This window comes from Bactrocera dorsalis, chromosome 2 (assembly GCF_023373825.1).
Source record: "Bactrocera dorsalis isolate Fly_Bdor chromosome 2, ASM2337382v1, whole genome shotgun sequence".
Classification (NCBI taxonomy): Eukaryota; Metazoa; Arthropoda; class Insecta; order Diptera; family Tephritidae; genus Bactrocera; species Bactrocera dorsalis.
The window spans coordinates 11,479,642-11,493,061 of record NC_064304.1 but is presented as its reverse complement, the minus strand read 5'-3'; the positions used below and the strand labels follow the sequence as shown (position 1 = coordinate 11,493,061).

The 13,420-nt window shown below is 31.5% G+C and overlaps 1 protein-coding gene across 48 annotated transcripts in view; it reads right to left on the bottom strand.

The window, feature by feature from the left end:
• The window catches only part of LOC105227540 (calcium-activated potassium channel slowpoke), a 160,893-nt gene that overhangs the window by 15,264 nt on the left and 132,209 nt on the right, over nucleotides 1-13,420 (bottom strand). For 19 of the 48 annotated variants that reach the window (XM_049449592.1, XM_049449610.1, XM_049449593.1 and 16 more), the window contains one exon: nucleotides 1,075-1,149. The exons of 6 other annotated variants lie outside the window; for them this stretch is intronic. In XM_049449592.1, coding sequence (XP_049305549.1) covers nucleotides 1,075-1,149 — 75 coding nt within the window. Of the gene's footprint in view, nucleotides 1-1,074; nucleotides 1,150-6,906; nucleotides 6,934-10,044; nucleotides 10,096-13,420 lie in introns of all 48 variants that reach the window. 23 more of the 48 variants (XM_049449577.1, XM_049449568.1, XM_049449566.1 and 20 more) reach the window with 4 other exon arrangements.

The window sequence follows — 13,420 nt, the reverse complement described above, 5'->3', positions numbered from 1 at the left end:
ATAAATTGGCTTGATTCATTGTTGCTTCCCAAGCTGTCGTAGTTCTTATGAGATGGAATCCACAAATTGCTAGTGAGATGGAACGTATTTTTCCCCCAGATGAGCAATACTTTGAATAATACCATATATTTTTCTTAAATAAAAAAATAGCAAAAGCTGGTTATAGATCCAATACAAAAATAAGTATTTTAATGAGAGACGGTTGTTTGGAAATTGAAGAGATCTTTGGCCTATTCTTAATATGTTTACGTGTTTTTTTGTTAATAATTTTTAATAAATTTTTATTATTCTGAAGAAAGAATCGAAGTAATCGTGAACACAATTAAAACTGGGAGATTATTTCTTTAGAACTATTCTACGTTAGATCTATGAATCATTTGGAACAAAAACAGATAACAGAAAATAATCAGATTATGATTTTTTAAGCGAAACAAAAGATAAAAAGTCAAAAAAATGATAAAACTACGCAGAGTAAAACACCTTCCTATAAGAAATAGCTTTTTATTTTATTTTATTCAAATCTATTATAATCATATTTTTGGCTCACTTGAAAGTTTACACAAAATTTAATTATATAGCTAACTACCACACTTGTAGAACCCGTTCCTGACTTGAAAAAAAAGCTAAAAATTCTAGAAAATGTTAAATATGCAACAAAGTAAGAATGTCATGAACAAAAAACTTTTTTTACATATGAAAAAATGATGAATTGCTAACTGAAAATTTGGAAAAAAACAGAAGCACATCTTAGAGGGGTGTGTGGATATTACATTTTGTACATACGAGTGCGTGTGCATGTAAGTGTCTACAAAATTTCTTTGTTTCATTTATTTCTTGCTTTTTAAGTTGAGCAATTACAATTTAGCGCATGTTGAAAAAATTCCTTTTTTTCCATTGCAAAGTATTTGTTTGAAATGAGTTTGTGAATGAATCGGTATGAGATTTATAAAAATGAATAAACCGATAAAGCTGATTTTACAGTAAACGCATGAATGGGAAATTATTCTCTGTGTGTGTGTATGTATGCGCGAACTGTGTGTAATAGTATAGGTATTTGAGAATTCTTTTCATTACCCGTTACTGATCCGCGCACATGCACCCGCTTGGGCAACTCGGGCGGCGTAAATGTGGGTGCTGGATGGAAATCATCTGTAAGATATTCACTAATCAGCATTCTCGCAAAAAATTATGTTTTATTTTGTTTTTCTTTTTTTTTTAATTCATCAATATGTTTTGCAATTTTAGTTTTAATATTGTTTGTTTCGTGTTTTCTCTTTCTTTTTATTTTGGTATTTTTGGGTTATAATTTCAATGCGTGAGCTATAAATTATAGTATGAGCGTTTTGTTTACGTTACTACGTGTTCCTTGCTAATTACTTGGTTTTAAATTTATTTAATTTTAATGTTTAAATTAAATTATCTGTTTTTAAATTTTTGTTTAAGATAACTAGTAAAAATTAAAATAAACAGTTTGCATTAAATTTAAATTGTTACTGGCGGTAACATTGTTGTGGAAGTTAAATTGAGATAACAGAAAAAACGGTGTAAAATATAAAATTATATATATTTTTAAAGAATTACTAATTAAATTATTGTAAAAAATAAATAAAAAATATTCGCTTGTAGGAAATTTTCATATTTTATTAATTTTATAATCCATATAAAGTATATAGTTGTAGAATGTTTTTAGAGGTTTATAAGTTGCTATGTTAATAGCTCTCAAATAGGCTATCAAAGCAATGAGATCACGTCCAGGAAGCAGTGAAAAAAATATAGCAGAAGTAGCTGAGAGTTTACACGAAGATCGTGGAGAGTCGATTCTGACTGACGTGTGAAACGACTAGGCGCATTTTGCGTTCAGATCTTAAATTGAAAGTGTACATATTACAGCTTGTGCAAGAAATGAAGTTGCTCGACCTTCCCAAGCGATATAGCTTCCCTCTATGGGCTCTTGAAAAGTTCTAAGAAGATCCGACGATTTCGAGCTAAATTTTGTTTAGCCATGAGGCCCATTTCTAGCTTAATGGGTATGTAAACGAACCAAATTGCTGCATTTTGGATGAAGAACAACCTGAAGAGATTTAAGAGCTGCCATTTCATGTAGAAAAAACCACGCTTTGAGGGTTTGGTGTGGTTTGATCGGCCCATATTTCTTCAAAAATGAAGCCTGAAATTGAAGCTCGGGATCTTAGTGGTATTTGGTTTCTACAAGATGGCGCCAATTCCCACTCATCGTATCAATTAATGGATTTATTGAGAGAACACTTTTGTGGGCAGATATTGTCACGTTTTGGGCCATTCGATTGGCCAACAAGATTATGTGACATCACACCCTATGCGGACAATCCCGCTTCGATTTAGATCTTGGAGCAAACCATCACGCATGTCAGTTGCTAGTTACCAGTCAAAATGATCGAAGTAATCATAGAAAATTATACTTAAAGGTTGGACTATCTGAGACATAGCCGCGGCCAACATTTGAAAGAGATATTTTAAAGAGATAAAAACTAAATGCCAGAGAATGTTCCTTCGAATGATAATAAAATAAATTTGAAGTTTCTGCGTTTTTTTTTTTTTTAAATGTATGGCAGCTCGAATTGTATCAGGTAGGAAATTGCTGAATTTTAGAATATATATTTGTCCTGGATAGTTTATAAAAGAATATATTTTTCAAAAGCCAATATTTCGAATTAAAAATTTATTTTTATGACGAAAAAATTGTCAAAACTTATAATATTGTATGGGCAGGAATACGACATGAACTATGTATATATAATGGTATATAAATAATGGCTATTATCAAAGGTGTTAGTTCTCCGCACATATCTACTTATTTTTGTGTACAACTTTTGAGCTAGTCAGTAAAGACAAGCGAATATTCTTCAAAAAAAAATTAATGTCATAAGTTAATATATTAAATTAATTAAACTTAATTGGAATTTAATTTAACTCATAACCTAAAATATTTATAATTAGTGCAATCAATTTAGAGAACTTATAAAAACCAAAGTGTAAAAGAATTATTTTGAAGAAGAGTAACAAAAATGTACAAAAAGGGAAGGCAAACATGTTTTTAAACGAGTTCGAATGCAAATTTTCAGCTTTTGGAAAGAGGAAATCAATTTAAAGCAACTATTTCACATGCTCAGTTCAATAATTAGGTACGATCGTGTATAAGAAGTGTCTGTATATAATTGTTTGTTTGGTGATTTAAAGAATTTAAGCAATAATAAAATTAGAAGTACACAAATATTCGACCAGGAAGACTATTAATTAAAAGAGTTGAGAGTGAAAATTGGCAACATGCAAAGCAGCATACGCATATATACAATACTTTGTCGATGGATTTGCTAAACATGCATCAGCTTAGCATTAACTACATGCACACATGGCAACAACAACTAAACGGCGACTTAACGGTACATATGCACATCTTATGACTACTTAAGTGAAGAAAATAGCTAAGCTAAGTACTAGCATATCTGTTAATATGTGACTAATTTGTTGCAGTTATAGCCGCTAGAGTTATAATCTAATGTGTATTAAATAGAAAAACTATACTTATATAAGCACGCATATATATTTGAAAGTAAATATAGTGATGCACAAGCATTTGTAAAATTCTCTGAGTAAATGCGAGCATAGCTAAAGCAGGCAAGTTCCTTGAAAATATTGCTTATAAAGAAGTTAACTTCCAACGTGTTATTTTGTGTTTGTTAATTAAGTACATATTTTTTAAACAAACACTGCATATCTACCTAAATATTTACATATACAATAGTTATTGAGTGTATAACCGTGTAAATAATTTTGATGATAACTCGATTTTTGACGTGGAAGACCAGACCAGCTTAAAAATTCAAGATAGTCTAACTACTACATTTGATTATTTTTATTGAATTTAGTACTGTTATTGACCATCAATAAAATACGAGATTTCAGATATATAGATGGCTTTGCATTCAATGATTTTCTAGATTCAGTTCTATAATTTTCCTTCTTTCTTTTCTTCCATTCTATCTGATGTTGAGTGAACTGATATCTTCACATCGTGAGAAAATTTAAAGAAAACTACTATATTTCAATGAAAATCTCGCATTTTGGTTAAATATAATAAACGGTAGAATAAACTATTGCTTTTTGTATAATTTCGAAACTTAGCGAACTGTAGTTATGGAGTTTTCAAAAATTTTATTCTTTAAGCGACATCAGTGTAAATCTAAGTTTAGATTTTGGCTGAAATCTTGACTCGCTTGTGTATTAGCAAATTGCCATATAATTCTAGAATTTATAAATACATATATATGCAATATTCTACACGTGCAAATGTACTAAGTACTATAAAGCATATGCTTTAATGTACATATTTATATACATAGTTAATTTGAAATTATACAATGGACTCATAATTTTACATACAACTATACATTCTTACACTTATCCCCCTATAAGACACTTTAAAAATATAATTTCTATTTCTACAATATAATTTAATTAGTTCATACTCTAAAAACCTCTAAATGTAAATACTAGCTAAGATGCTATGTAATTAACGAAAGTTAACTAAAACTATGAATATTACTAAGGCGGCACTAAGGCTATTGAGCATTCAGTTTTTAGTTGCGTTACTTGCGTTATCTTGTATTTAGTGAGAGTTTGTTATTCATTGCTACTCGCTGTTTTGCTATTGATTTTTCTCAGGTGTGTTTGAAAAGTTCCATTAAAAACACCGAATCGACGTGACCCAGGCTTATGTATATCTAACTATAAAATTATAATGCATAGCTATTTTGAAGTTATTATAAAAAAATTTAGAGAGATCTTATTTTATGTGTGATGGTAATAATGTTTTTTGGACAAACCTATTTCATTATAAATATTGGATAGTCGAAAAAGTCTTTTCGTATTGTGTCAATAGTTGTCGTTGCAGTCGTATATCTCCAGTGCTACCAATCACATTGTGTAACACCATAAAGCGTTGGAAATGTGGTATTTTCAGCTTCATGTATAAAACCAAAAAAAAATTAAATTCGGGGAAAAAGTTAAAGCTGTTCAAAAATGAGTGAAAATAATGAAGAAATTTACAATATTTTGAAATTGCTGCATAAGAAAGGGAAGAATAGTATAAATATAATGTTGAAGTTTGATTAGAAATGTGAAGAGACTTTTTCGACTACCCAATATTTCTTAATTTTGAGAGGTACTTTTTTCAATAGTCCTTTTTTGACAGAGGACTCTTGAGGACTTGATAATATTCGACCTAAGAGACCACGTCCAGCATGAAGAACATATAATAGCCATAGCTGAGAGTGTGCACGAAGACCTTGGAGAGTCGATTCGGCGCCGTAAGCAGCAACTCGGACTAACATATATAACGACTTTGCGCATTTTACGTCGAGATTTTAAATTGAATATTATTAAATACAGCTTGTGCAATAACTGAAGCCGCTCGACCTTACCAAGCAACATCGCTTCGCTCTATGGGCTCTTTAAAAGTTCTAAGAAGATCCGACGTTTCATTCATTATTGCGCCGATAACCGACTATTTGATGCATGGAATTCAGCTCGTGATCTCGGCAACATTCGGTTTCAGCAAGATGGCGCCAATTTCCACATATCGCATCAATCAATGGATTTATTGAGAGTACACGTCGGTGAGGAGATAATTTCAGGTTTTGGTCGACTGACCACCAAGATCGTGTGATTTCACACCGTTAAACTTTTTTCTGTGGGCATATGTAAAATCTAAAGACTATGCGTTGGAGTCAATCGTTACCAGTTGGGTGTCAATCGTTACTAGTCGAACTCTTCGAACGACTCATCGAAAATGCGGTGAGCGCATAGACCATCTGGAACGTAGCCGCGGCCAAAATTTTAAAGCGATAATCTTCAAAAAATAAATGCCAAAGAATGTTCTTTTGAATGATAATACACATTCGCAATTAAATTTGGAGCTTCTGTAAAAAAGTAGGGTATTACAGTTAGCTTCGTTATAGACGAAGTTAACGTTTTTCTTGTTTTCTTATAACTTCAAAATTTCTATGCGTATAATTACAATAAAAATAATATAACCCTGTACAAAAAAACAGTAATTGCGATATTCATTTTTAAGAGCATAAATTAAATAGATAACTACTTAGTACATAGTCAATAAATACATACACACATATAACATAGATGCATTTATATTTATTGTATACAAAATTTGTAAACAGAAGCGAATATTATAATACCTAAGCAGATTATGCAAAAAAAAAATAATATTATATTTATGTAAATATATATTTAAACATATATGTAAATATATAGTATTTATATTCATTAGAATGTTTTTATTTATAACCTTCAAATGCTAGGTGAACGCCGCAGTTGCTCAGAACCCAGACACAAATTACAACAATTAGATATATAGAAACTCGATGCGAACACACACATACGAAAAATACCTATTACTAATTATATTGAATTAAAGTTTAAAGAAAATCTCATTTCAAAATTAAATAAAGCCGCATATCGAATATATTATCGACTAAAATCTAAGAACAATTTCAAGAGCTGAATACAAAAAGTTTATTATCAGTACATATATAATATATATTTGCGTTCCAAAATTGTTCCACAAACAGTTGTCTATGTATGCACGAGTATATGCAGCGCCTATTCAAGTCGCACTCGCTAACCGAGTTCGACAGCAAAGCATTTTCGAGCGTTCGGTGGTTCAGTGTATTTTAACACATACATTCAAAAAAAAAACTGGAAAAATGCAGAACCAATTCATGAATTCATTATTGTTTGTACGAGTACGAGTAGTTGGTAATTAAAGTTTCGAATTGTATTGCAAGTACATTATGTACTCTGTACTATGTACCATGTATATAGTATATAGTTATGTTTATTTGCACTTACTTGAGTAGAGCGAGTACTCATCGTCTTCTAGCCATTTCGTACAAAATTTGTTGTATTTTTTGTTTGTTGTTGTATTATTATTATTTTTTTTTGGTTAGATATAATATTATTGTAGTTTAATACACATACAATTTGATTAGGTCAGTGAAAATACATATTAATTAAGACACAACGTCGAATACGTAAATAATATTGTTAAAAATTTAAAGAAATATAAAAAAAATTTATAATCAAAAGCAAGAGAATGAACTTAAAGAGTTTTACAACTAATGTTTTTAAAAACATAATATCTATTGTGACCACAAAAATGCTGTTATATGAAAAAAAAACTAGAACAGCTCGAGAAATGCATAACGTATGAGTATTTGTTTTTTGAAGGGTTGGAAGCTCTAAAAATACTGAGTGTTATCCTTTTAGGAAGAAACTGAAAAACTCGTTGCTGAAAGATCAAAGGTTTTGCCCGCATATTTTTTGAAGTCTATTTCTTTTCGATCAATAAATATATTAGCTTGAATAGAAATTTTAACACTTTTAATGATATTTCTAAATATCAAAACGTTAGAAAAGGCCTTCTGTGATAATTGTTTGTCGCGAGTAAGTGCTTTTGATTGGTCCAAATTATTCAAAGAGGGTCGAGAACGCGTTGATTACGAACCACGTCCAATACGACCATCAACACCAACTGCTGATCAGCACATCAATAAAATAACGGCATTGGTGCATGAGAATTGACGATTTACAGTCAGAGGTCTTACGTACATCGTTGGAATATCGAAAGTATCAGTGAAAACCATTTTGAAAGATGATTTAGGTCTAAGAAAAGTGAAAGCACGATTGGTTCCAAAATTACTCATATTTTTCGAAAAACAGCGTCGTGTTAATCTCTGTGAAACAATGCTCTCCGACTGCCAGAATGTTATGAAACATATTATTACTGACGATGAGTATTGGATCTATGCTTATGACTCGGAAACACATAGTAAATCGCTCGAATATCGTGGCAAAAGTGACCGGCCAAGCTGTCAACAATGGATACTATTTGAGTGTTATGCGTTGTTTGCGCGAAGCTATAATGCACCGTCGCACTCTGAGGAAACCGTTTTAAGTCAATTAAACGTGAAGTGCTACACGCTAGATTTTTAGGAATTGAGATTAGTAAAATATGTATGAACAAAATTTTACTATTTTTTGCTCAGCGTAGTATTCGTACCAAACTAATTTTGAGTCTGTGCTTTGAACACCGTGGGCTGAGGCTGTAACACCGCATTTACCCACGAAAAAACGGACATTGACTGTGATTGTGACATGGCCTCCTTGATTGGGAACAAAAACGACTTCAGATTTAAGATTCCACAAAAAACCCACTCACAATTTTGCCTTTCAATTTTGACAAATATGCATGAATTAAGACTTCTCAGAGGTCTAAACCATACTTCCCAATATTTTAATCATTCCGCATTAACTTTGGTTAACACGGAGGCTTCAGTTTAAGGAGACAACTTTTTTGTATTTTTGATTGCATTGATTGCTCTATAATAAGTTCAAGAATTTGGTATTATATAATGTATTTATATTTAAATTGCTTAGATATATCAATATACATATATGGATCTTGAAAAAGACTAAAAAAATTCCGTGTTGGTTTTTTGTTTTGTTCTGTTTTTATTTTTTGTAACTTCAAAGTTATCTTTCGAAATATTTGTGGTCACAATAAATGTAAAAAAAAGTACATATATTTAAGAACTCATTGTACATATAATAAACCAAGGAAGAAAACGCACTACTACTGCTGCATGAAAAGTATACGATAATAAAAGTCTGACACAACAATGATTACAAAGATGAAGATATAAAATTTACAGAGTCGATTTTGTGACATTTTGTTTGTGTATGTTGATAACGAGTTTTATAAACTAAAACATTAAAATGTGTAGACTTTGTGGTGATTCATGAAGTTTTTCGTTACACAGCGAAAAAGTTTGCAGAAATTTACGACTAGAAAGGTTGTTGAATAACGGTTAAAATATTGTATGAAAAAAACATGTAAAACAATGAAATTGCAACGCTTAAAAGTATGAGAACGATTAGGAAACACACGGTAAATAGTTTATGCAATAAATAGTATGTGGAGTATGTATGTAGGTGTTTACGAGTTTGTAAATAGACAAGTACTAAAGTAAATGGACATTGATATTCGATTGTGGTACTACAGATAACGCGCATGAAGTCTTATGCAATATATCATACATAGGTGATAGTAGTAAATGGAGATGTGTTAGTGTGTGTGTGGGTAGTGCTTAATCAAATTTTTATAATTTTCCTTTTTTGTTGTTCTAGGATTTCAATAACGTTTTCAGAAAACTCGCCAAGCCTAAACATTTTTGGTAGTTACTTGTTGCTTTTGTACGGCCACACGCACACACACACTGCTATTTTATGAATGTTACAACACTTAAACACATATATAGATTACTTTTTTTTTTTGAAGAATAAGATATGAGAGATGAAAAATATTGCAACGAGATTTAGAATTTTATGCTTGAAATTAAATGTTGTTATGAATAATTGACGGATGATTAACTGTTAAGCTGGGTGATAGTGTAGGGCGACACATAAAAACAGTTCGTAAGCATTTTGAGGGAAAAGTGGCAGGTCGTGAGCACAGTGGAGGGCGTGGCGACACTTTGCAACATGGAAATTTAGCCACAACCACGTTTTTGTTTTTCCTAATTATGCTTTTATATGCCAAGAACTGTGCTGCCTTAGGCGCTACTTGCGTTTGCTGGTCACGTGACCGATTTTTCTTATGCATTTATGCTAAGAACACTGAAAAAAAGCATTTACTAACACATTTTGGAATTTGCTGACATTATTTAATGTAGATAACAGTGTAAATATGTATGTATGTGTGTATATATGCAGTGTGGATTACAACACAAATGTCTGTTGCGTCGTGTGTTTGGAAAATGTTAGCTTGTTGGTGTAAATTATTTAAGCTTCGCATGAGACTAATACCGAAAACACATAAATCGAAACAAAAAAAATATGTCAGTAAATGAAAATTGAAATTGTAACAAAGAAAAAACGAAAACAACATAAGAACATGTATTAAATGCATATTTGAATTTTTATACGTACTTGCACGTCCCACCATTTGGACGGCGCGAACGCCTTTCCTGAATGTGGCCACTGTTTCGTTCATAGAAATACACACAGTTTTTTTGTTTGGCGTTTTTTGTTTAGAGAGGAACGTGTGAAAAGGTAATGACAGAATAATGAGAGATTTATGTTGATAATTTTTTTTTGTTTTTATCATTCTAATCAAAATGAAATTACAAAAAAAAAAAAAATCACAGAAAATAAAAACACAAAATTACCAAAAACCAAAATTTAGCACAAAAGTCCACATAAAGAAATCATGTCGAAATTAATGAAATAAATTAAGCGACAAAAGGAATGATTTACGTTACTACATAAAGTAGAAAATCATGTTTTTGTACAACAGCAGTGACATCTTATTCGTAGCCTTAATTGCAAAAACACTCGACAGTGTTTGTATATGTAAAAAGTAGTTTTATAATTTAATTTGTATGTAAGTACGTAATATATATAGAACTCGTACCAGTTATATATCTATCACTATATCACTGAGCTGCTTCTAATGGAGTTTCGTATTTAGATATAAATAAATTGTTATATGGTGTTACCCAATAAGAGTGATATGATTTCTTAAAAAAAATACACTAACACACACTAATTGTTAAGGAAACACAAATGGTTTTTTATTTAGTGTGAAGAACAATCGATACAATTAATATCATTCGAATGGCCTCAACGACTTCTTTTGCAGGAACGAATTCGAAGAACCCAATTTTCGAGTACTTTTTGCGCAAAATCAAGTCGTATGTCACGAACAGCTCATTAAAAATTGGCTTCTAAAGATTGAAAAGCATTTGGTTTGTTGCTGAATACCAATGACTTCAAATAACCCCACAAGAAGTAGTCTAATGGTCTTAAATTACAATTACTTGAAGACCATTCAATGTCACATTTTCTTGAAATAATCGAATATCCATACTTTTATCGCAATAATTTGGTTGTTGCACGTGAGAAGATTTTCTTTGAGTTTCAATTATAAATCAGAGGAATTGGCTAACATTTTCGGTAAACAGTCAACATAGGTAGTAGGTTCGAAATATTCGGAACCTAGGGGCTTGAACCGTCTTTGTTGTCCATACCAAATTTGGTTGATAAAGGTCGGGCGCATCTCGAGATATGTGATTTCCCCTTAAAGTGATTTTGGCCGGGGCTTCAAACCATCTCGGGGATAAAATGTAATTTCTCTGGCGTATTTAGATATTCATTCATAGCGCTATAAGGAGTTTTAAAATCCCTTTCCCAGGTGCCCCCTGCAATTGCGATCTTGTGCCAAATAACAGTTCTATGTCTTAATTTAGTGCTTAGTTATGACACTTTATAGGTTTTAAGTTAATGGCGTTTGGTGGGCGTGGCAGGGGTTCGATTACGCCCCTCCAAAGACTCGCAATTTTGTTTTTTTTCCAAGGAACGCGCATACCAAGTTTCTTCAAGAATATATTTTTACTCAAGTTACAGCTTGAACAGACAGATAAACGCACAGACAGTCACTCGGATTTCGGAAATCGTCATCGTGATCATCTGTAACAACATGTTGCAAGAGTATAAATACTACAGATCATGACAAATTAAAAATAGAAAATTGGCACTTATCATATCATCCTTATTGGAAACCCCGGTATATTTTTTGTTTTCGCTACGATATACCTTTTCCAAAAAAAATTTCTGTATTTTTTTAAATATATCTAAATTATAATATTTTTGGTTAAAAATTTAATTTTCGAACCAAAATTTAATTGATTCAAAACATTCGTAAACTTTTTTAAACATTTAAGTGTACTATTTATTCTTGTTTGCATTTCACCGAAATTTTTTTTTGCTTTGGCTTCATGTTTCATAGTTTATGTGCTCATGCAGCAAAAAAGTATTTGCCAATATTAAAAAATCCTGTTAATGCTATCACATATTGTATGAGCTTCGATAGTAACCTCAGAATCCAAATTTTTCCTAATCTTTTAACAGTATTGCGGACAATTCCAGCTATCTTTATTACAACATTCGGAAATGTAAAGTTGATTCGGCGAATAGCTTCGGAGATATGAGCGTGTTTTTAGGAATATGTTATCTTAGTGTAATTGGCTCAATATGGAACATAATCTTTGCGAATAACAAACTTTCAGGCGGATGAGACGAGATATATTCCAGGGCTCTCAAAGCTCAAAATTAAGAGAGAAATCAAGTTTTTTTACCAAATCAATTGAATTGCTGGTTTAATTTGCTTACCACCTGATAAATTATTTTTATTATGATTTGGTTCCAGATTTACAACATGCTGAATAGTGAGCTTCTACTATCTTAGGGTCATAATATCTTCTTCTTATTACGATAAAGTGTTATCGAAAATTGGAAATTAAAGTCGAAAAATTCATTGCAAAAGTATGAATTCGATATATACATATGTTACAGGTAGTAAAAGTGCAAATAGATTATTATGATGATAGGAAAGAGTGTATGGTGAAATTTCAGCCACTCTTCTTATATAGTATGAAGATGAAATGTGTATCCGTACAAGGTTTATATGTAACATATACTATATATGTGTAGTAATCTGAGGATTGAAATTTGGATAGCACGTACTATATGCATATATGAGGCACGGAAGTTTGCTTGATGCGAGTGAATGCATTTTGATGATAACATCAAACAAGTTAAAGAAACAGTGCTGGAAAATAGTTGTGTTAGCATGAGAGAGATTGCAGAGATTCCCAACATCTCCCACGGATCGACCGAAAAAAATTTGGTTAATGTTTTGGATATGAAGCATGCCAATGTTGGACTCATATCAAAGTACTTGAATCTTTTGCAAAAACAATGTCGACAAAAATTGCTTAAGACAATTGGTATGAGAGTTCGGTGTTATGAATACATATGTCATCAAGCTGTTCGCCAATTTAGCTAATAATAAAATGACCTCAAACCTAAAAAAAAACAAAATTCATTGAAAGCACTGAAGTTCATCCAAGCCGGTTTAAAAGGTTTATGGAAAACGGGATTAAGCGTTGGCATGATTTTACTGGCTCAAACAGTGGTGATAATAAAGATTTTCATTAAAATACGTGAAAATGTAATTTGTTTTAGTCCGGGTCTAATTTGATGGCTAACCCTTAAAAAGCTTAGAGATCATTTATAAAATCTAAATTATTACTAAATTACCATAAGATAATTTAGCTCGTGTGGCCCGTGTAAACGTCTTGCAGCTAATTGAGCGATGGTAGAAGTAGAGCAAGATGATATATGTATCTGTTTTTTGCACTAGCCGAGTTCATATGAGGCTTCACCATTCTTATATTAACATACAGTACTTTAATTTGACAAAAAAGTGATTATTTAACATGGATATACTATAATTATGTAAAGC